Source organism: Trichechus manatus, unplaced genomic scaffold (genome assembly GCF_000243295.1).
Source record: "Trichechus manatus latirostris isolate Lorelei unplaced genomic scaffold, TriManLat1.0 scaffold00017, whole genome shotgun sequence".
NCBI lineage: Eukaryota > Metazoa > Chordata > Mammalia > Sirenia > Trichechidae > Trichechus > Trichechus manatus.
In genome coordinates, this window is record NW_004443953.1 from 20,779,594 (window position 1) to 20,803,707 (window position 24,114).

The 24,114-nt window shown below is 44.2% G+C and overlaps 1 protein-coding gene across 1 annotated transcript in view; it reads right to left on the bottom strand.

The window, feature by feature from the left end:
* TRAF3IP2 (TRAF3 interacting protein 2) overlaps positions 1-17,540 on the bottom strand; it is a 55,376-nt gene extending 37,836 nt beyond the window's left edge. The window contains exons 1-2 of the mRNA XM_012554423.2: positions 17,500-17,540; positions 697-1,533 (exon numbers count right to left, since the gene is read on the bottom strand). Of these exons, the coding sequence (XP_012409877.1) occupies positions 697-1,525 (829 nt within the window). The 5' untranslated portion in view covers positions 1,526-1,533; positions 17,500-17,540. The remainder of the gene's footprint in view (positions 1-696; positions 1,534-17,499) is intronic.
* Between the last annotated feature and the right edge of the window lie 6,574 nt (positions 17,541-24,114).

Here is a 24,114-nt window from a genome sequence, read left to right on the forward strand (position 1 = left end):
ATGCAGAGAAAGAAGAATCCAGATGCCCAAGAATTAGGACAATTAACAAGTTTTCTAGAGGTTATTTGGATCATTTCCCTGCCTCTAAGCAGGTTTCAGCTAAACTAACTCAAACAGAAGACTCTGTTTTGTCCTTAAGGGTCCCTAGAGAAAGAGGTTCCAAGTGGGACAGACTTTGAGCTAAGGCAAAGCATTCCTCTAAGACCCTTTGTGACACAACAGTTAAGCACTCAGCTGTTAACCAAAAGGTTAGTGGTTCTAACCCATCCAGCAGCTCTGCGGAAGAAAGACCTGATGATCTGCTCCCATAAAGATTAAACCTGTTGCCGCTGAGCCGATTCTAACTCATAGCGATTCTATAGGACAGAGGAGAACTGCCCCATAGTGTTTCCAAGGAGCGGCTGGTGGATTCAAACTGCTAACCTTTTGGTTAGCAGCTGAGCTCGTAACCACTGTGTCACCAGGGCTCCCCTGTAAAGATTACAGCTTAGAAAACCTGATGAGGCAGTTGTACTCTGCCACATGGGGTTGCTATGAGATGAAGTGGACAGCACCTAACAACAAGACCCTTTGCAAATCTAACCCCATATGGAAAGTGCCTATGAGAAACAGAATGCCATCTCTGCATCCTGACGCAAGGCCATTGTTTACTCAGTTACCCAGCCCAGAATGTCCAAGGAAGTAGAGGTCACTTACATGGCACCTGGTGGTCGGGACCCCCAGGACAATGGTAATAATAGTTCCACTGAGCATGTGGGGAAGGGTTGGGAGGCAGCATCTGTGCACACGCTGGATACCTCTGAGGTTCAAACTGATGGAACTCTCTGGATCTGAGAGGTCTGGGGAGGTCCTGGGGGTAACACACGGAGGTGAGGGGCAGAGGTCTTTCCAGCTGCCTGATGCCCAGGACATCCTGGGGCTGAGAGTCATACCCAGTGTCTATAGTAGGCAGATCTGGGGCTCCTGGGTTCCTGTGGGGCCGGGGTCTTTGCAACGTCTCTTGGCTACTGCCTGAGGAGTCCGCGGAGGCATTAGGCGAACTTTGGTCTGATTTGTCTGAGTTATGGCCAGTGTCAGGAGAAGCTGCTGAAAGCTGAGATCCCAGCCATTGATTACGTTTTTCCGTAAATGAAAACTGATGCTCTGGGAGGAGGGGTCCAACCACAGACTCAGACTCAGGCTCACTGGCTGCAGAGGGGCCCAAGGGAAAATCTTTGCCCGGGTCTGGGTGTCTCCTACAGAAGCTGTCTTCACTCTCCTCCAGGACTTTATTGCGCAGGCAGGTGGCCTGCTCAGACACAGGCCACTGGTGATTTGCAAGTTTCAGGGGTGGGTGAGCCCAAGTAAAGTCTCCTGAGGAACAGTAAGGGGTTTGGAGGGCAGACAAGCTGGTGGGTGCCATGTTCCTTATATTTGGAGCAGGTGGTTCTGAGTCCTGTTCCAAGGAATATTCTGGGATTGCTTTCAGCAACTGGCTTGGGTATGGTTCTGATTCATCAACCTCCACAGGAATGCTTCGGTTCATTCTAGTTTCTGAAACAAGAGAAAACATGCCACAGCCTTAGAAGAGAGATCATTTCTTAAGAGTGCCCTCTTTATATGACCTTAAGGGACCTCTTTCAGGATGTGGCTTAAACTAACAGTAGTGTGAAACAAATGTGCTTACGGAGCCCCAATCACATTAAGTTGTTCGCTTATCCTCCAGGCAAAAGCACTAATGCTTATTAGGATTATATTTTATCTGAAAGGTGATTCAAAGAATGTGACTGGGCCATCCTGTGGTAGACATCATTTACCAGCAAGTGGAAAACACAGATGAAAATCAACTACCAAGAAATGAGGAAAGAGAAATTATCATTATGTGAGCTGTTTTATGTGTGTTTGGAATCCACAATGAAAGAAATTTTAGTAACTCATTAAGGAGCCCTGGTGGTGCAGTAGAGCCCTGGTGGCACACTGATTAAGAGCTCAGCTGCTAACCAGCAGTTTGAATCCACCAGTTGCTCCTTGGAAACCGTATGGGGCAGTTCTACTCTGTCCTATAGGGTTGCTATGAGTCTGAATCGACTCGAAAACAACAGGTTTGATTTGGTTTGGTTTTGGTGGTGCAACAGTTAAGCACTCAGCTGAGAACCAGAAGGTTGGCAGTTCAAATGCAACCAGAGACTCTGTGGGAGAAAGACCTGGTGATTTGCTTCTGTAAAGATTATAGCCAAGAAAACCCCATGGGGCAGTCCTACTCTGTCACATGCAGTCACTATGAGACAGAATTGACTCAATGGCACCTAACAACAACAGCAACACAACCATATGGAGTGAGCTCCAAGATAGATTGCCAGGTGACTAAAAAAAAGCAAGATGTAGAACAATGTATATACTATGCTGCTATTTTGTATGGAAAAAAAAAAAAAAAGGAGGGAGGAGTATGGGTGTATGTTTTTGTGTGTGTATCTGCTTATATATGTATAAAACATATGTAGAAGGATGCATAAGACATTGGTACATTGGTTTCCTTTGAGGATAGAACTAAGCTGGGGGTAGGGTTGAGAGTTTTCGTTTTTGAACTTTTAAAATATTGCTCCATGTGACTATTACCTAATCAAAAAAATAAATGAAAGTTTTAAAAAACAAACAAAAAATAAAGTCCAAATTTAAAAAAATACTGGAAAAAGGTCATGGTGACATTTTTTACCTAACAACTTTAAGTTTAGAGGACTTAATTTAGAGGACTTAATTCCTTCTGGGCGCTATGCCTGTGGTTTGTGATGTAGTAGCTTAACTGCAAGGCAGCTAAGCTCCCCTTTAGCCCACAGAGCCTTTAGACCACAATCCAGGCAATATTGCCTTTATCTATAAAAATAGAACAGTTAATTAACGTAACAGAATGAGAAAGAAAACTCCGTTCCCCTTATCATTAGATTGCTGGAGATGATGCCCCAGGAAGTCTAGACGCAGGAGAAGGAAAAAGGTAGACAGAGGAAAAGGCAGCATTCAAGGGACTGGAGCTCCAGAGCAGGTGTACTAGAGTGAGGGAGTGAAAGGAAAAGAAGAAAAACAAAAACAAAAACAAAAAATCAGAGGCTTATTCTATGCAAGGCCAAGTACATGTACTTCAAGGCCTTGTACTTCAAATATCAGCGAGAGAGAAGGGGCGGGGGTGGGTGCAGTGAAGTGTGGCTTTTTAAATTCCTATTTTAGATCCATGTAGAATTTCAACCACAAACATTTAGTTAGGGCTTACTGTGCCTAGGGTCCCTAACAGTTGGAATTGACTGAATGGCAATGGGTTTACTATGCCTAAAGTCATAGTGTACATAAATTTTGTTCTAAGACAAGATCTGAAAAATATGGATTCATCTTCTTTTTGAGCCCTGCGCCCAAGCCAACAGGAACATGAGAACATGCATTTTAAAATGCGCCACCTCAGAGCAGAGGGGAAGCCAACGGTTTGCTACCAAATTTATCTTCAACTTGTTTCTCTACTCCCTGCCAACACCCTTAGCACTTCTCTTCTCCCTATTTGGTATCAAATGTATCCACCTGTGGTACAACAATGCTTATGCTGTTCCCTGGCACTTCTGCTTCTAATTACTGGCTTGCCCTCACCCTTCCCGTCCCTCTATCCCTCTGTCTGTCTCCTTTCTAGGCTGCATGTATCCCTTGCCTCTTGGTTCTACGGAAAAGAGACCCATCACCTAAATGAACAAGAATTTACTAAAAACACATATATTTCAGCTTTTTATTATTTAAAAATGCTCACCATTGTTCTCCTTTCTCACAATTTTTTTACAGCTATGAAATTGGATATGCAGTGCAACATGCTCTTCAGCTGGTCATGGAACAAAAGTATTTTCTGAAGAGCTGGCTGAGCGTTGTGTAATCTGCATGCTTCTGTGGGCCCACAGCTGAGTGAGAGGGCAAAGACATAAAAGGTAAGCCAACTCACATGAGGACTAAATTCTGTCGGCTATTTCTTGTCATGTGATTCATTTTCATTGCCTGCACTGAAATGTACAACCATTTACATTCTCCCCAGGTTTTTGAATCTAAAAGCCTTAGAAGTGCTACCCTACCAAAAAAAAAAAAATCACTTGAAAATTCTACTCTTTTAGCTGAGGGGTCTTCAGGGGTTCAAAGGAAGCTAATAAAAAAAAGAAAAAAAGACTGGTGAAGGGTAAGACAGTACACAGTATTGGGGAAGCCAGCACAACTTGTCCAAGGCAAGGTCATGGAAGCTGCATAGACATATCCAAACTCCCTGAGGGACTGAATTACTGGGCTGAGATCTATGGGGACCGTGGTCTTGGGGAACATCTAGCTCAGTTGGCATAACATAGTTTATAAAGAAAATGTTCTACATTCTACTTTGGTGAGTAGCATCTGGGGTCTTAAAAGCTTGTGAGTGGCCATCTAAGATACTCCATTAGTCTCACCCTGTCAGGAGCAAGGGAGAATGAAGAAAACCAAAGACACAAGGGAAAGATTAGTCCAAGGGACTAATGGACCACAACTACCACAGCCTCCACCAGACTGAGTCCAGTACAACTAGATGGTACCTGGCTACCACCACTGACTGCTCTGACAGGGATCACAATAGAGGGTCCTGGACAGAGCTGGAGAAAAATGTACAACAAAATTGTACCTCACAAAAAAAAAGACCAGACTTACTGGTCTGACAGAGACTGGAGAAACCTCAAGAGTATGGCCCCCAGACACCCTTTTAGTTCAATAATGAAGTTGCTCCTGAGGTTCACCTTTCAGCCAAAGATTAGACAGGACCATAAAACAAAATGAGACTAAATGGGCACACTAGCCCAGGGGCAACGATGAGAAGGCAGGAGGGGACAGGAAAGCTGGTAATGGGGATCCCAAGGTCGAGAAGGGAGAGTGTTGACATGTTGTGGGGTTGTTAACCAATGTCACAAAACAATATGTGTACTAATTATTTAATGAGAAGCTAGTTTTTTCTGTAACCCTTCATCTAAAGTACAATAATAATTTAAAAAAAAAAGAAAAGAAAAAAGATAAGGAGAGTGTTCACTTCACAGAACTTGAAATTTGAGGTTCACCCTATGGCAGGAATTCTACAGGTAAAAACTAGTCTGAAAAGGAACAAATAGCCCCTCAGATGATAATAAACAGACTGTCTCAGGAAAGCTGTAGGATTAGTAATTGTTAAAAAAACAAAAATATTTTAAACATGTCACTATCAAACACTGAAAAACAGCCAATAATTATTGAACCCTACTTATGTGTCCAAGGAACCCAGGACACGCAACAGTTAAGCACTTGGCTGCTAATGAAAATGTTGGTGGTTCGAACTCACATTGCGACTCTGCAGGGGAAAAACCTGGCAATCTGTTTCCGTAAAGAATATAGCCAAAAAACCCTATGGGGTAGTTCTACTCCGTCACATGGGGTCACTGTGACTGGGAATTGACTCAACAGCACCAAATAACAATACTATGTGTCCACCTCTGTGCTGTGCATCCCCCTTCTGAGGGATACAAAAAGGCATAGTCTCAATTAAGAATTTTTTTACAATGAGTGATACCTACAAATGACACATAATTCAATAGGTACAGTAAAATACTATACTTTCTAAAAGTCAATCAAAATTATTTCTAAAGCATTATTCCTACCTTCCAGTTGCTTGCAATCCAGCTCAGGAGAGAAAACAATCATACAAGAAACCAAAGGCCCACCTCAGGGGCTTTGTACTTGGGTGCCCCGGTGGCACAGTGATTAAGAACTATGGCTGCTACTCATAAGTCAGCAGTTTGAATCCACCTGCCGCTCCTTGGAAACCCTGTGGGACAGTTTTACTATGTCCTATAGGACCGCTATGAGTCGGAATTGACTCGACGGCAATGGGTTTGGTTTTTATTCCCTCTTCTTAGAACACTCTTCCTAGATATATACATAGCTTGCTTCCTTCCTCCTTCAGGTCTGTACTCAGCTGTCACCTTCTCAGGGAGATCTCCCTGGTCAGTGTCTCTCAAGTTTTTGCACCACTCTCCCCCTACTCCCTAGCTCCATTCTCTGCTGTCTTCCTCTCTAGCTGTTACCACCATAATACATACTACTTGTTTTCTCTTTTCCCCTCTCCCTCAAGAATATAAACTTCATGAGGGCGTAATTTTTTTCACCACAGTCATGCATCACTTAATGTCTACGATATGTTCTGTGAAATATGTGATTTGGATGTTGTGTGAACACCTGGGTCTCGGGGCACGACGCTCCCGGCACACGAGCCCAGGGTCTACTGTGCGCCGCGTGCGGGCAGGGAAGCGCCCGCTGTAGATGCCTCAGGGGGCACTTGGCCTGGTCCTGCCCAGTGGATGGCCCTGTAGCCCCTTGAGGCTCCCAGCACGGGCCCCAGGCAGCAGGAGAGGCTCTGGGCGAAGGCCAGGCAGCGACTCAATGCCCACCTCTACCCCCTCGCTGTGCCCCAGAGATTCCTGCTGACCTTGGGCGTTCAGGAGCAGGATCCGGCACTCACTCCTCCCAGCGGCAGGGGCGCCTGTTCCCGAGGGTGGATGCAGCAGGGCGGGCTCGCTGCTGAGTTCGTCTGTGGGCATCCTCCCAAGGGCGAGCGCCCAACCCCAGACATGTATGTGGTCGGATATTGCCAGAACTGACATTATGCTGATCATAACTGTATTCTGTTTCCAGCTACATTCCCAGCAACTAGAACTGTATGTGGTACATACCAAAAAACCAAACCTAAACTCGTTGCGGTGGAGTTGATTCCGACTCATAGCGACCCTATAGGACATAGTAGAACTGCCCCAATAGGGTTTCCAAGGAGCGGCTGGTGGCTTCGAACAGCCGACCTTTTGGTTAGCAGCCGCAGCTCTTAACCACTGCACCACCAGGGTTCCACGTGGCACACAGTAGGTGCTTAATGAACATTTGTTGAATGAATAAATGATTGATGCCCATTTCAGAGAGGAGACAGATCAGTGTGCTAAAAGGACCACTGAACTGACAGGGAGAATGTCGGGGTAGAAGGCGAGGAGTATTTGGTGGGCGAAATCCTCAGGGTTTTTTAAATTAAACCTCATAGGTGACCTTTTCCCCTTTTCTTCCTCTCTCATATATTTATTAAGTGCCCACTAAGTGCCAGGCCCCTGAAGTAGGTCTGCCGCGCCGTGGCAATCCCTGAGGGGAGGAGGAGACTGAAGGGCAAAGAAACTCAGGAGAGTTTCTGACTTCTGGCCCATTTCTGAGATAATACCATGCCCAGGCCCCACCCCTAGAGATTGTGAGGTGGGGCCAGGGCTTCCATGCATTTTTTTTAATAAGTCCCACAGGTAAACAGTTTCTCCCCTACTTTGCCAAAACCCAAAGCCAAACTCATTGCCATTGAGTCAACTGTGACTCATAGCGATCCTATAGGACAGAGTAGAACTGCCCCATAAGGCTTCCAAGGCTGTAAATTTAAAAAAAAAAATTTTTTTATTGTGCTTTAGATGAAGGTTTACAGAGCAAATTAGTTTCTCATTAAACAATTAATACACATTGTTTTGTGAAATTGGTTGCCAACCCCACAACATGTCAACACTCTCCTCTTCTTGACCTTGGATTCCCCATTACCAGCTTTCCTGTCCCCTCCTGCCTTCTTATCCTTGCCCCTGGGCTGGTGTGCCCATTGAGTCTTGTTTTGTTTTATGGGCCTGTCTCATCTTGACTGAAGGGTGAACTTCAGGAGTGACTTCAATACTGAGTTAAAAGGGTATCTGGGGCCATTCTCTCGGGGTTTCTCCAGTCTCTGTCAGACCAGTAAGTCTGGTCTTTTTTTCATGAGTTAGAATTTTGTTCTACATTTTTCTCCAGCTCTGTCCAGGACCCTCTACTGTGATTCCTCTCAGAGCAGTCGGTGGTGGTAGGTAGGCACCATCTAGTTGTACTGGACTCAGTCTGGTGGAGGCTGTGGTAGTTGTGGTCCATTAGTCCTTTGGACTTATCTTTCCCTTAGGCCTTTGGTTTTCTTCATTCTCCCTTGCTGCAGATGGGGGGAGACCAGTGGAGTATCTTAGGTGGCCACTCACAAGCTTTTAAGACCCCAGACGCTACTCACCAAAGTAGGATGTAGAACATTTTCTTTATAAACTATGTTATGCCAATTGATCTAGACGTCCCCCGAGACCATGGTCCCCAGCCCTCAGTCAAGGCTGTAAATCTTTCCAGAAGCAGACTGCCGCATGATTCTCCTGTCAAGTGCTTAACCATTGCATCACCAGGGCTCCTTTTACTTTGCTAAAGGGAGTGTAATTTGTACAATTTGGCAATAACTTTCAGAATTTAAAAAGCTTATGCCCTTTGACCTAGTAATTTCACTTCTAGGAATTTCCTCTACAGATAATGTGCATACTGTGTAACGTGAGACTTCCAAGATACAAAGTGCAGCAATGTTTATAATAGCAATAACTAGAAACCACCCACATATCCAAATAAAGTTCTGATTTTTAAAACGGCAGTACATCCATACAATGACTACTCTGCATCTTTTAAAAAGAAAGGAAGTCTGTGTGGACTGACGTGGAACCATCTCTAAGATTTATTAAGTAAAAAAAAAAAAAAAACTAAAGAGTAGGACAACGTGTAGAGTGTGCTACATTTTGTATTATGTATCAGTACATACACATAAGTCATCTCATAATAAATTAGGGACAATGGTTGCTTTTGGGGAGGGAAACAGGTGACTGGGAACAGGGGTAGGAGGGAGACTTGATTTTCATAGCATTTTGTACCTTTAAAATTTTGTACCAAGTGTATATGTATCTATTTTAAAAATAAATAAAATATTTTTTTAAGGAAGAGGAAAAGACCCACTGGTGATTCTAATGTTCACAAAGATTGAGAACCAATACAAATGAGGAACTCCTGAGACCACTAAGGAGAGAGTGAAACCCCATGCCCCATAAAATACAAAAATACCATTCAGCAGAGGGTGAGAACATTTGACTGGGGTAGAGGGAGTGGACACAGCTAGTAATGGACGGCTAGTCTCTGACACACACAATTAGAAATAGTTGTCCACATGAGTCTGGTTCTCAGTCGTTCTAAACTGACACAAAAGACACGAGTTTTTCTTCTCTAGAATCTTATTGCCCTTTGGACTGAGAGTTATCATTCTAGCCCTTGGCTTCTGACCAGAATCAGTTTTCAAATCTATCAGTTTCTCTTCTCCAAGTCTCTCTCTCTCTCTTTGGCTTCTTTTCTGACTACTCAGACCGTAGCCGTTTCTCTGGGCTCCTCTATTCCTAGAGTAGCCTGGTTTTGCAGACCAGATCTTATCTAGATGTCAAAGCCTTAACATCCCATGTGAAAATGCCCCCTTGGTGTCCCATTCACAGAATTTCCCATGCATTTGCCCTTTCTCTTTCTCTCTTTTTTTTCTATATACAGCTCTCAGCCAACTTCCTCAGCTGCCTCTGAGTCTTACAATTTTACTCATGTCTGTTCCGGGCAACCTTTTCTTCCTCCAGCACATCCTGACTGAAATTATTAGTTTCTCAAGACAGATTCTATCAGTCTTCACAACACTACCTTTCTGATCTCACAGTTCATCAAAAGGCTCCTTGTCCTCCCATCATCCCTGCCTCTGTTTCTGCGAGTCCATTAGATGCCACCTGGCCTGGGTGGGAAACAAGCCTCTCTCAGGGCACATGTTAACAGGTCTAATAATGTCCACATTCAGAGCCACTGTGGCTTCTGGCTTCCAGATGGCGTTACCCTGAATCAACGCATATTTTTGGGATGTGGAAAAATATGCCGTACTTAAATGCACAGGCTCTGGATTCAGACTCTGTAGGCTTAAATTCTTTCTCTGCCAGCTACACAATTGGATGTGTGATTTTGAGAAAATTATTTAACTTCTCTGGCCCTCATTTTTCTCATCTGTAAAATGGGAAAACTAACAATACTTGCCCCATAGATGTGCTGTGAAGATAAAATAAGATATAACTAAAGTGCTGAATATAGAGACTGGCCCATATCAAGCTCTCAAACAAAAATGGCTATTTTATTATTCATTATTTCTACTGCAACAAGTGATTTAGCTGTGAGGCTTTTTCTCCAGACTAGGTTAACTGGTTTTATACCTAGGTGCTAAGAGTATTAAACCAAACCAGTTGCCTTGGATTTGACGCTGACTCATCGCGACCCCATGTATGTCAGAGTAGAACTGTGCTCCATAGGGTTTTCAACAGCTGATTTTTCAGAAGTAGATCACCAAGCCTTTTGTCTGAGGTACCTCTGGGTAGACTTGAACTGACAGCCTTTAGGTTAGCAGTCTAGTGCTTAACTGTTTGCACCACCCAGGGACACATTAATGGTATTATATAATTCTAAGGTATGGGAAGCATCCTTTAATATATGTATATCTCAGTCATTTCCAGCATATTTGACACATATCATCTTATTTGGTCCTTAGAACAAGCCTGGGTCACAAGCTGGATAAATAGTACCACTTTACCATTTCTTTTTAGAGAGGCTTCAACACAGTCACATGACGGGATTGGTGAAGCCAAATCTAGCCTGCAGATCTCTTGGCCTTTTCCATTGAACCATATAGATCAGAGGTTGGCAAACTTTTTCTGTAGAGGGTCAGACAGTAAATAGTTTAGGCTTTATTCTGTCTCTTATTCTGCCTTTAAAAAAAAAAAAATATCCCTTTAAAAAATCTAAAAACCCATCTTAACAATTAAAAAAAAAAAATCAGTCGCTGTCGAATCAATTCCGACTCACACAATCCCAAGTGTGTCAGGGTAGAACTGTGCTCCATAGGGTTTTCGATGGCTTATCTTTTGGAAGTATATCACCAGGACTTTCTTCCCAGGCACCTATGGTTGGACTCAAACCGTCAACCTTTCAGTTAGCATCTGAGTGCTTAACCATTTATGCCATCCAGGGACTCCTTAACAATAGACCATACAAAAACAAAAAGGCCATGGGCCCGTTTGGTTCAAGGGCCCTGGTTTGCCAAACCCTGATCCAGATTATGCTGATAAATCAAAACACAAACTTAATGAAATGAATATACTTAAGAAAGCTTACCCTTTGTTGGCAATAATTGTTGACAGTCATTGGGTGCTAACCATGTGTCAAATACTGCTCAAGTTCTTTATATATATTAACTTATTTCATCCTTATAGTACCTTATTTGATAGGTACTATTGTCAGTCTCATTTTAAAGGCAGGGAAGCTGAGGCACAGGGAAGTTAACTTTCCCAAGTTTACATGGTCAGTAAGTAGCATAGCTGGATTTCAAATCCAGGCAATAGGGTACCAGAGCCCTTGCACTTAACTGCTTATCTCTCAGGTGAGAACAATGACAGCTATTTGAGGGGGGAGCTAAAGGGGCTAGGGCTGGGGGGAGCCACATAGCTCCTTAAAACTCCTGGGATGACTATGTTTCAGAACCATTCACCTTGAAGCTCAGAAGGCTTGGATACCCGCCACCTGTGTTCTATAAGGAATCGCCAGCCTGGAAACCTGTGGCGGCAGCTTTCCTTCAAGCCATTACAACAGAGGATGTGGATGAGAGGCAGTGGCATCTTGACTTGAGAAAAGCACTTGATTGGATCTCATTAAATTTTAATCATAAACTGAATTCAAAATAAATTGAAAACTGGTTGACAGAGCACAAACAAAAGGTGATGATAAATGGTGACGCATCTAGAAAGGGGATATCTTCCAGGGCATGCCTCTGAGGCAAGGACGCGTGGGATTTAATGAAGGTGTTATGTCCCTGAAAGAAGACAACTAGTGTAGCAAGAAACAGAGGAAGGGCAGGATCGAGCAGCCTGAGTAATTAATAAACCACATTACCAGCTCCTAAATAATCAAGACTTGGTGTTCACCAACTGCTTGGATTTTTTTTTTTTTTTTTTTTAGCATTCTTTTGGTCAATAGAGTTAAACAGTCCTGGAGACAGTGTGCGTATTTCAGGTGGACATAATAAATATATGAATATATACATTTTTAGCTGGGAAGACAGATCTAATTTGGACCAGACACTTTCAATTACAGATTCTTAAGGCCATACTTCGTTCCCCAGGGATTTTTTTTTTTTTTTAAATAAGTGTCTAAAAGTCATGGATTAAAAAAAAAAAAACTTTAAACTCATTAACGTTCTTTGTTTACTGCCCAAACACATGCAAACTTCCAATAACACTGGTTTGCTTAGGGGAAGGTTGGTTTTGAGTGAGCTATTTGGCTCAGATTCAAACTCCAGTGAACAAATACTTCCAAGTTTCCTTGCAGAATTTCCCAGACACAGAAGTTCTTCCATTTGGTTTGCCAGCAGATTTGAAACAGTGGTGAGCCCTGGAGACAAAAGAACATTTACTGCCCAACAACATGACCCTGCACAGTAAGACTCACATCAGGCTGAAGGCAGCGCAGCGTGACCTGACCTGATTCTGAAAACTTTCGTGCTGGGACTCCTCGGAGCTACTAAACAAGGATGAGATGGACTAATGGGAATGGAGTGACTCTGCCATGCTGGAAGTTGGTAATAAACATTTAGAGAACAACCTCAAAGCAGCCAATTTTTTTTTAGTAATGTTTCTCTAAGCACACATTTGTGATCCCTAATTCAGTTCAGGCCACAGAGTGAAGGAGAGGGAGGGGTAGTGTTAAGGACTGAACTGTGTCCCCACAAAATACGTGTTGGAATCCTAACCCTTAAACCTGTGGGGGTAATCCTATTTGGGAATAAGGTATTCTTTGTTGTGTTAATGAGGTCATATCAGCATAGGGTGTGTCTTAATCTAACCACCTTTGAGATATAAAAAGAACAGATTAGGCACAGAAACAAGCAGGCACAAATGGGAGAAAGGTAGATGCCATGTGGAGGTTGCCAAGGAACCGAAGAACGCCAGGGTTACAGAAGCTGAGACAAGTAGCTACCCCTAGAGGTGACAGAGAGCCTTCCCCTAGAGCTGGTGCCTTGAATTCGGACTTCTAGCCTCTTGAACTGTGAGAAAATAAATCTGTATTATTTAAAACCACTCACTCATGGTAATTCTATATGTTTCTGCATGAAACTAAAGCAGGCATTAAGAGGAAAAAGCAGAAGAGGAAGGGATAAAAAGGCAGAGAGGCAGAAAAGAATTGGAGAGAAGCAGGGAAAGTGGGGAAACCTTGAAGGAAAGTTTTTTTTTTTTTTTTAATGTGCGCTTTAGTGGTGTGGGAGGCTTAGTTAAATTGTGGTTTTTCTGTATTACTGCGTATGAGAAGTGGCCATTGGAAGAAAAGGGAAAGAACGAACATAGGTAAAAGGCAAGAGTGTTATGGGGTAAGCCAGTTCACCTGCAAGGGTCTAGGCAGACAGCACAGAATAGGAAGAGAGTTCAGAGATGCGAGGGAGACCTGTTGACCCTGAGTAAAAGAAGGAATAACACTGGAACCCTGAGTGCGGGAAAACAATGAGGGACAGAAGAGCCGAGTTTCCCTCATCACTGAGGGAGCTGCCAAGACCCCAGCCAGCCTAGGTCTGCGGGGTTGTGCTGGGGTGTTGTGGGGTGGGGATAGGGGTGGAAGGAGGACACACGGATAGGAGTTCAAGTCAGTTCCATCACTCCCCAATAGCTTGATTTCAGCTGGTGGCACAGTGGTCAAAATCTCAAGTGCTAACCAAAAGGTTGGCAGTTTGAACCTGCCAGCTGCTCCTCGGAAACCCTGCAGGGCAGTTTTACTCTGTCCTATAGTGTCGCTATGAGTCGGAATCAAGTTGACACCAACAGGTTTGTTTATCAGGGAACCAAAGAGTCCCTGTGTGGTGCAAATGGTTAAGTGCTCGACTATTAGCTGAAAGATTGGCAGCTGGAACCCGCCCAGAGGCACCTCGGAAGACAGGCCTGGTGATCTGCTTCTGAAAGGTCACAGCCTAGAAAACCCTGTGTAGCATAGTTCTACCCTGCACATGGGGTCGCCGTGAGTCAGAACTGACTCCAGGACAACTAACAACAACAGCGTCAGGGAAACAAGCCAAACTGACACAGCTATAAAGACCACTATGTGAAAAGTCTCCCCTCCCTCAGTCAGTTTAACAACTTCTGGTCTCCAGGAAGGCCTGTACACACGCTGTGTACACATTCACACACACACACACACACACACACACACACACACACACACAGAGCAGTCAGGCAGTGAAGCACACGTTGGCATGTAGGAGGCCTGCTGGGCACAAGAGGCGAAGAATGTCTGAGGCAGAAAGGACAGCCTGGGTTTTATGAGCTAAAAATATCTTCGTGACAACGCATCGGAAAGAAATGGGAGAGGCCCAGGGGGAAATCTTCTTGATTCCAACCCACAGATGCTTTCTCACGGAAGGACTGCAGGATTGTTTTGAAAAGGAAATGTGATCAAACATTAGGCGTCATTTCGTTGAATTTGAAAGGAGTTTAAAGTTTAATGTGCCTCGTCTGTGTGTGTGTGTGTTTTAACTGCGGCAGTGGCCTACAATTCACGTATGTTTTTAAAGGCTAATCGAAAATTGCCTGCAGCATAAAAATGATTTGAATTCAGGATATTTCTGAGATTCCCATACTGCAGTGTGTAAAACACAGATTTAATTTAGACAAACTATCCCCTAAAATCTATCTTTCCGAGTGCCCGTTAAAAGAATTCCTGCAAATATGACTGCCTCCTCCTCCTTTTATTTTCAGAGCATTTGATAGCCTTTAACGCCTTAATCCTAAGAGAAGCAGTCTTTAACATATTCTGTCTGTGCACCCTCCAAAACTGAGTATCACAGAATTAAGAACCTTTCTCTCCAACATGGTGTATCGCACAGACTTCATTCCTGGTTAGCTCACCCCACACAATGAACAGAGCAGAGTAACCACATTATCCATCCTCGTGACGATCCATCAGCGGGGTGGCGTAGGATTAAAAATGACTGTGGGGTGGCATTTAAAGGTAGGCTGGCAGCTGAACAACAGCCTGATTTCAGATAATGGTACATCATCACGTGGAAATAAAATCAGTAACTCATTACAGGTAAAACATCTTGAAACTCCACACCTGTCATCCTAGAAGGATAGACAGAAAAGCCTAAAAACATGACAATGACTATGTTGTTCTTGTTAGGTGCCATTCAGTCCATTTTCAACTCACTGCAACCCCATGTAACAGAGTAGAACTGCCCCCAAAGGGTTTTCTTGGCTGTAATCTCTAGGAGAAGGAGCCCTGGTGGTGTAGTCGTTAAGCGCTCTGCTGCTAACTAAAAGGTCAGCAGTTTGAACCCACCAACCACTCCATGGATTCCAAAGATTACAGCCTTGGAAAACCTATGCACCAGTTCTACTGTCCTATAGGGTCGCTGTGAGTCAGAATTGACTTGATGGCAGTTGGTTTAATCTTTACGAAAGCAGCATGCCAGGCCTTTCTTCCAAGGAGCCACTGGGTGGGTTCAAACCGCCAACCTTTCAGTTAGCAGCCAAGTCTCAACAATTGCACTACCAGGGTTCCTTTGACAAGGGCTATATTAGGAGCCCTGGTGGCACAGTGGTTAAGAACCCGGCTACTAACCGAAAGGTTGGCAGTTCAAATCCTCCAGCCACTCCTTGGAAACCCCATGAGGCAGTTTTACTCTGCCCTATAGGGTGGCTATGAGTTGGAATCTAGCTCGGCTGCTAACCAAAAGGTTGGCAGTTCGAATCCACCAGTTCCTTGGAAAATGTATGGGGCAGTTCTGCTCTGTCCTATAGGGTCACTATGAATTGGAATGAACTTGATGGCAATGGGTTTAGTTTGGGTTGGTTTTATATTAGGGCCTTACTACCACACAGAAATGGCTTAGCAATACTGAAAGCCCTGAATCAGCCCATCCCGGTTAGTCACAGCCTGGTAATTGCCCAAAATAAACAATAACAATTTTAAAAAGTAGTGGTTTAGAAAACGTTAAAGATTCCGTGCATCTGCCATCTAATAATGGGTCTAAGCATAGTCATCACCCTTACATGGGATCAGCATGTGTTTAAGTTTCCTTTCACTTCACATTAAAGGCCCCCCACAGAGTAACTGGTCTAGATGAGGAGTGGGTTCCAGCTCCAGCTAAGCCAGTCACGCTAGCTTCTGGAGCCAAGCTTGTCTGCTGGTCCTTTGGTCTGCCTTGACTCTGCAGGCAAGTGCCCAGGACGATTCTTCCTGGTTTATCCAAATGGGACATGAACGAATTCAGGAAACCTCCTGTTTTCTCCTACGTAGCAAGAGCCAGTAATAATGCCTGAACTCCAAGCCGCTCTCCTGCCGAGCCATGTGGCTGCCCAGCCTCCCCCAGCCTTTTGCCCTGACTGCAGCTTTACCTTTTGCTTTGAGGGTGGATGAGTGAAATAGAAATCAAAGTTTATGAGGAATGACCCCAAACACCTACAAGGCATTTGTTAGTATCTGGGTGCCAGGGGAGTAGAAAAGTATTACGAAACAAAGTCCCTTTCCTCAAGGGGCTAACCATCTAGAAGCTGGAGATGAAATGAACAGATATGAATAATTAGTAAACAATATCAAGTCCTCTAAGACCACCCATCACGGCTGGCCCTCTGAGTACCCTTCACATTATCCTAGCCTTGTTTTGTTTGAAGGGAATTTAGACATAATCTTATTAGTTCATTCCCTAATCTCTTCCCTGCCCCATTTTACTGATGATGAAATGCAGGCCTCGGGAAGCCAAAGTGAATTACCCAAGTCACAGGGCCAGCAAGAAGCAGAGTGCGAACTTGAAAGTTTCTTGACCTCTTTTTATTATTTATTTGGCCTCATTTTTCTCCTTTCCTTTTAAAAAAATTTCCATATTCTAAGAGACCATCTTGAACTTGAAAGTCACATGAAGCTTACTTAGCTTCTAAGATGAAGTAATAACATTTCTCCTCTTTTTCCCTCAAGGCTCTGTCCAGCGCCAGCAAATGCCTAGGTTGCTTGGAAGGGGCGGAGGGCCGCGGGACAGGGGCTGAGAGGGCGCCCACAGCCAGCACAGAGCTGAATAGAATTTCCTGGCCCAAGAATGTGGTGTTGACTTTTTCCCTGCACGAAACAGGGATCAAGAAAACATGGGAGTTCTCCTTACTTCTCTGCCACTGACGTGTTCTGGGGCTGGAAGCCAATTACTCAATCCTTGCCATCCCCGGCTCCCTCCGAGAAGCAGGGCTTGTATTCTTGATCAAAACTTGTGGGGACACTAGGTACCCAAACAAATAGTTCCCAGGCAGCTCTGAAATGGAGAGTGTGTAGCCTCTTCTGCTCAAGGAGTTAATCTCTTCTCGCCTGTTTGAAATACTAAACCACCGACACTTTCTCGCAGCAGAAACCTGTCATTTTCTCAACCCAAGCTAGTCTCTACACGAACAAGTTAAAACGTGGGGAGAGGAAGGCGGAGGGAAGTAAAGACAGATCATTTCAGTACAGGAGAAAACAAACGTGTTTTGGAAAATGGGTCATTGGTTAAGAAACAGATCCGGCAGGCGGCAACGCTGAATAACTTACCTAGGGTCACCACCGACAGACAGACCGGGTCAGGAGGGTGGTCGTGTGCTCTGTCTCTTCTCTCTCTACCTTGGGTCGCTCTCGGCCCCCCTCCGCCCTCTCCCGGCCCAGGTAAGTAGTAGAACAGGCTCTGAAGCAGGAAGTGGAAGTTGTATGCAAATTTCTACTGAGGCTAGAAAGCCTCCGCTCAAAAATTTCCCTAGGGGCAGTGAATCAACAGCTGAGAAGTCACTTTCTTAAAAAGAAACCTTCTTCATTCACGAGAAATGGCCAGTGACCACGTAGGCTGCATTTTGTGTTTTCGCCACCCAGCTGAGGGCTGTGGAGGAATGCCTATGCCTCTTAGCCTCAGGGTCATTGCTCTACCCTACCCGCCGGAGAAGGATTGAACTTGGTTGTTAAGATCCGGTTTTTCGTTCCTTCCTGAGCAGTTCCACAGGGGGAGACTGGGGGCAGTTAATGGGAGGAGTATAAAGGAAGAGATTCACACTATCTAATGGCTTAAGACATTAGTTTTCGCTACACATAACGACAGAGGGACGGTTCATTCATTGCCTATCCTCCTGCAGCCCTCCTCCCCATTGTCAGGCATGAAAAAGCAGCTACTTTGAGAACACACACACACACTGTCCTCCTCTGGCTGCACCTCAGTTTTTCATGACCTCAAGTTTATTTCTTCCTCCTCCTTTCCCATTGTTTAATCAGTAATCTACAAAATTAATTGCTTTTCCAGCAAGAAGCAGATGCTGAAGGCAGGGTGATACCACAGAAATATGTGCATATAAAAACAGTAGACATTTGGGGCAGCAGAGTGTGACGGGGACTGGGGCAGTGTGAGCTTTGGAGTCAGAGGTATGAGGGGCAGGTTGCTCTACATTCTACAAGCAGAGGAAATGCAGTTTGATTTTTAAATGGCATATACAGATTATATACATTTTAGTATATCCCTGCAATGGAATACCACACAGCTGTTAAAAATAATAAAATCAATTTCTACCTGTTGTTGTTAGTTGCCATCCAGCTGATGCTGACTCATGGCAACCCCATGTGTGCAGAGTAGAACTGCCCAATAAGGTTTTCAAGGCTGTGATCTTCAGAAGCAGATTGCCAGGCCTGTCTTCTGAGGTGCCTCTGAACGTGTTTGCACTGCTGACCTAGCAGTCTAGTGCCTAACCATTTGTGCCACCCAGGGACCACAATTTCTACATACTAACATGAAAAGAATGGCTTTCAGATATCTAGTGAAAAAACATTATCTCACTTTTGTCAATATATACATTTCTATTTGTTCAGCACTGGTCCCGACACCTAGTGCACTGCCCAGAACACAGTAGGCAGTCACTATATATCTGTTAAATGACTAGATAAGAAAAGGCTGGAAAGATAGGCACCAAACTGTTACGTAGTGCTCACCTCAAGGGAATGGGATTAAGGGAAATGAGTGAGATGGAGATTTTTTATATTATGCACACATATGGGCTGTTTGATTCCTTTTTCTACAATAAGCATATAGTACTTTAATCATTAAAAAGAATAAAGATTTTTTAAATGATACTTATCATCTTGGCCTTGAACTTTCTGCCTTAAAATTATATAAAAATATTTATTTATTTATTTAGAAAGAAAAATAGCATTCTCTGTGGGGCAGTTGGTACCACGATACTTTGCAAAGCTGTCAGTGTGTTTGGAAGATGAAAACAGAAAGGAAAAAGAACAAAGGCAAGGGGAGGAAATGGGAAGGAGAGTGAAGGAAGGGTAGGTATGAAAATATTTCTCATGTCTCTTGGATATCCATAAATAGATTGGGAAAAGCCTCAAAGAATACAACCCATCAGGAAGAATACGGGGAATTATTTATTTCCAGCTCTCCTACCAACTTTTCCTGGATGTGGGGCCTAAGGTCCCTGTAGGAAGAATATCAAGTGTTCAAGTGCTGATTTTAATTGCTGTGAGCTGAGCCTTCCTGATGTTTTAAATTTATCCTTAGCAGAAAGCAGACACTTAAGGAGATGAGTTAATGCCGCTGACACAGGAGCCTCTGCTGGGGCCTTGAATGAAAAGCAGCCTGAGGATGCAAACTGTTTAGAGAGGGTGTCCTGGACACGAGACACTTCTGTCTGATCATACCTGATGCAGTTACAATGAAATATGGATTACAGGGGAAATACCAGTGAGCCAGGGAAACGAACGCCCCCAGCCTGCAGGAGCTCCCAGTGGTGCTTTCAGGCTAAGACATATATCCTGTTAGTTGCCACCACAGGAGAGGGACTTTTCACTGAGGACCAACCATACGCTAAACATTACCTGTTGACATATTTAATCCTCCAAACAGTGCTGTGAGATGCGTTTACTATCATTTCCACTTTACGTTTGAGAAATCCCAGGCTCAGAGCCATTGAGCAATTCCTCCAAGTTCACACAGCAAGTCCGTGGAAAAAGATTCAAACCTGGAGCTCTCCGACTTAGAGGCGGATATTATTTCCCTTCCCTGCATCACCCCTGTGTCATCTGTCCTTCCTACATGCTTGGGTGGAGCACAGGTAATTTGTTTCTTTGCACAACTCTTGACAATGCTCAACAGTGGAAAAAGGTGTAAGCAATAAAAGGGTGGGGTTGTGCCAGTCACCCTGGTACTGTTTCTATGGTGATGGTTGCTCTATAAATAATAGGTAGAGAAGCCAAGATACGGGTCAGGCCTGTAGTTCCTGTAGTTAAAAATCTAGGAGGGAAGGATATGTTTTTGGTAGTGCGTGTTCAGTATTCTTCCAAAAAGAATCATTAGATAAAGGTCAGCTTCTCCCACTTCCATAACAAAATAAAATAAAACGAAAACCATTTGAACCTAATCCTCAGAAACTGTCCATTCTACAGCACTAATCTATGAAAGGAAAGTAAAAGAATGAAAAAGGAGAAAGTACAAGATTCATTCCTTGGACAAACCTTGATTTTCCATTTTTAAATGCTATGATTTCAAGTACTGAAAGGACAGGGTGCAACTGTGACAGAACACGAGAAAAAGAAAGTTCCTGCCCTGCACTTACCTGAGAATGGCTCTTGTTCAAAGAGTTCTTGGTATGCAAAATGCTGGCTGGCTAACTCTCGCCATACCCTCTCAGTGGATGGCCACAAGAGGGTTCACCACTGAGGCAGAGGCAGGAAGAGAAGAAACACACAGGCTACCAGCATTTGGTCCTGTCCGTCTTGGTTCACTCTAGTCCCACAATCTTTGGTAAGTGTGTGCCTTATTCTAGACACACACGGGGTGGTAGGCATGTGCAGTGCAATGGGCCTTTCTCTCTGTGGTCTTGTAACTCCCACCAAATGATTGGGTGGGACTATGCAAATAAGGTGCTTGTGGCCCACCAGGGGGAATGGACAGCTTGCTAATTATGCAAATAAGGTGCATGGGACCTGTGTGAGGGTGGGACTATGCAAGTAAGGTATATGGAACCCTAATGAGGGGATTGGTCAGTTTTGCTAACCTGTTAGGCTTAAAATGAGCCATCCCAGAGGCAGAGGCAGACACAGGGGACCTCACTATAACCAAGAAGAGATGGGAGTGGAGCACATGCTTTGGACCAGGGTCCCTGCACTGAGAACCTCCTAGACCCAGAAGACAGACAGAGCGCTGTAACACCAGAGACAGCACAATATGGTAAGAAGCAGTGGCAGAGAAGCGGCGGCAGTAGAACCAGGAGACCGGCATGGGATGGCGCACTGAGCTTCCCAGCCCACAGAGTAAGGCAGTTACAGTGGGTGCGCTGACCCACGGAGCGAGAGAGCTGAGCACCTTTGGGCAGGAGGTTTCCTGGCAGAGTCAGGTGCCTCGAGGCCGCTTGTTGGCGGAGCTAAAAAGCTTTGTAACACTTGCCCAAGCAGGGCAGAAGCTGGGCTGAGGGGCCAAGGGGCTGAGAGAGAGGCCAGACAGAGGCCTGCCTGTGGGCATGGCTGAGAAGAGGCTGCTGTGATCAAAGAACTGTACCCTGAGTCGTCCCTGATCCTGAATTGTAACATGTTATTTCCCTAATAAGTCTCATAACTTTGAGTATGGCCTGTGAGTTCTGTGTGACAATTGCAATGAATTCTCGAACCCAGCAGTGAAGTAGAGAGTGCCGTGGGACTGGTGTCAGAACTGGTAAAAAGGTCCGAGGGTGGAGGTATGTCTGACCTCCACCTCATAGGAATCAGCTTTGGGCTGTTGATGCTGATAGTGATTCTCTCTCCTTCCCCTTGTGAAGTTAGATAAGGAGGTCAGATGCCTATGCCACTCCATTCTTTTTTTTTTTAATTTCATGGCATATTTATTCATTATAGCCGCAAATGGGAAGCAACCCAAATATTCATCAACAAGATAATGGAAATGTATATTCATACAACAGAATACTATCAGCACTACAAAGGACTAAACTACTTTCATAGCAACAACTTGCAGTATCTCGAACATATTATTTTGATTGAAAGAACCTGGAAATAAAAGAATACAACTGTATTATTCTATTTAGACGCAGTCCAAGAACAGGTGAAGTGAATTCATAATGATAGAAATCAAAATAGTGATTGCCTCTAGGGAGAGAAATGTTGACTGGAGAGGGGCACGAGGACATGTCCTATGATGATTAAAGGTTCTGCATCTTTTTTTTAATATTGTACTTTAGATGAAGGTTTACAGAACAAAGCTTCTCATTAAACAACTAGTACACATATTATTTTGTGACATTGGTTACCAGCCCCACGACAGGTCAACACTCTCCCCCTTCTCGACCTTGGGTTCCCTATTACCAGCTTTCCTATCCCCTCCTGCCTTCTAGTCCTTGCCCCTGGGCTGGTGTGCCCCTTTAGTCTCATTTTATGGGCCTGTCTGATCTTTTCTACCACCCTATTTTTACAGTATGCAAACTAAAAGTTTCTCCACACGTCTTTGTGTCTCTTGCAGAAGCAAACACTGTAAATACAGGAAGTTCCAAACTAGCCACCACACAAGGTTGAGGAGTCCCCTGGTTGCTTCTTCTCCACTGCTTTGGTGGATTGTATCCAGTGCATAGGGGCTGCAGGCCCAGGCAGAAGCCTACACCCATCACCACCTCCCACCCACCTCCACGCCCCACCAAGCTCCTGAACGCTGACACAGTCCAGATGCCTCTCCTGGTGAGCTCCTCTCCGGAACCGTTTCTTGTTCTGTCAGCAGATTCAGTCAGGACATTCCGAATCTACCCAAGAAGTTCTGGTTACAAGGGTTAGCTCTCAGTCTTTTTTTCCCTAAGACATTCCTTGACTCCAGTGCAACACTGCTTTTTCCAATGTCCTTATTCTCTCCCCTGCTTCTGCCTCATCAAAGCCTGATCTCAGAAAAAAACCTGAGCACTCATTTATAACTAAGTCACATGGTGTGAATTTAAATCAATGTGCCACCTCTCTGAAGGGTACTTGCATTTTCAGCCTTATCTCCGTCTATGAAATGAAAAGCTCTGTTCCATCTTAAAGGAATTTCAGGGACCAGAGAGCAAGTAGAGAGGAATTGGAGAGTAGTGATGGCAGGTAGTGGTACCATAACCCAAGGAAATGCATTAAATTTTGGAGATTTTAGGCACAAATTTAGAAGGGAGAAATATTTTATGGACAGGCTAATCTTTCAGGGCTCCACAAAGATGTGAGATGTGGGTACAAAGGAGGTAGATGGATGGTTCACATTAAACCCTTCTCTTTGAGGAAGCTTGCCTAGCTGATTTCCAGACTCCAAACTCTTGGTTGCCACCAGTACTGTGCACATCCTAGAAAAGGGAATCTACAGGGCTGATTTTCCTCAGGGTATCATTCCCTGACAGCTCTCAATGCCCTTCTCTTCCTGTTGCATTGTGAACTTCCAGGCTAATGCAGCTGGGTGCGGTAGCTGGAGACCTCAGTCCATAGATCTCAACAACTCCTTTAGCATCAAGAATACATTTTAAGCATCTGCTGACAGTGTGTTGTATAGAATCCAAGGCAAATCATGTGGACGTGAGTGCCTGTCTTCTGGGTGCTTACAACCTAAGACTGAATATTTCAAAGAGTAGAAAAGATATTACACCAACAGCATTGCGGTTAAGACTCCAGGCTCTGGGTCAGGCTTCCTGATTTGAGTCCCTTCTCCACCTCCAGCCCACTGTGTGCCCTTAGGGAAGTTTCTTAACTTCTCTGTACAGTATTTCAATTTCTTAATCTGTGTAAGAGGGATAGTAAGTTTTCTATTTCATGGGTAATCAAGATTCCAAAGTACTGGTTCTGGTTGGCGTCTGTGTGAAGAAAACGTCTCCTCTCCTGGGGGAGGTGGGAAGGGGTATAGCTTCTCCTCCAGCACACAGCTTGGCCAGTGGGGAACAGGGTAGATTTTTGGCTACACATGCCTCCTCAACCAGCACAGACTGCACAACTGCATGCAGCAGCCCTGGAGGGGTTGTTATAAAGATTAGACAAAATAATCTACGTGCAATGCCTACCATTGTGTTCAATAAATATTAGCTACTATAATAATAATGAATATTAAATAATGTATAACTCAATTAGCATACTAAGACTCAGTTATCAGTCAATACTACTGTAAGGAGAAAATGTCAACAAAATGTTGTTAGGTGCCATTGA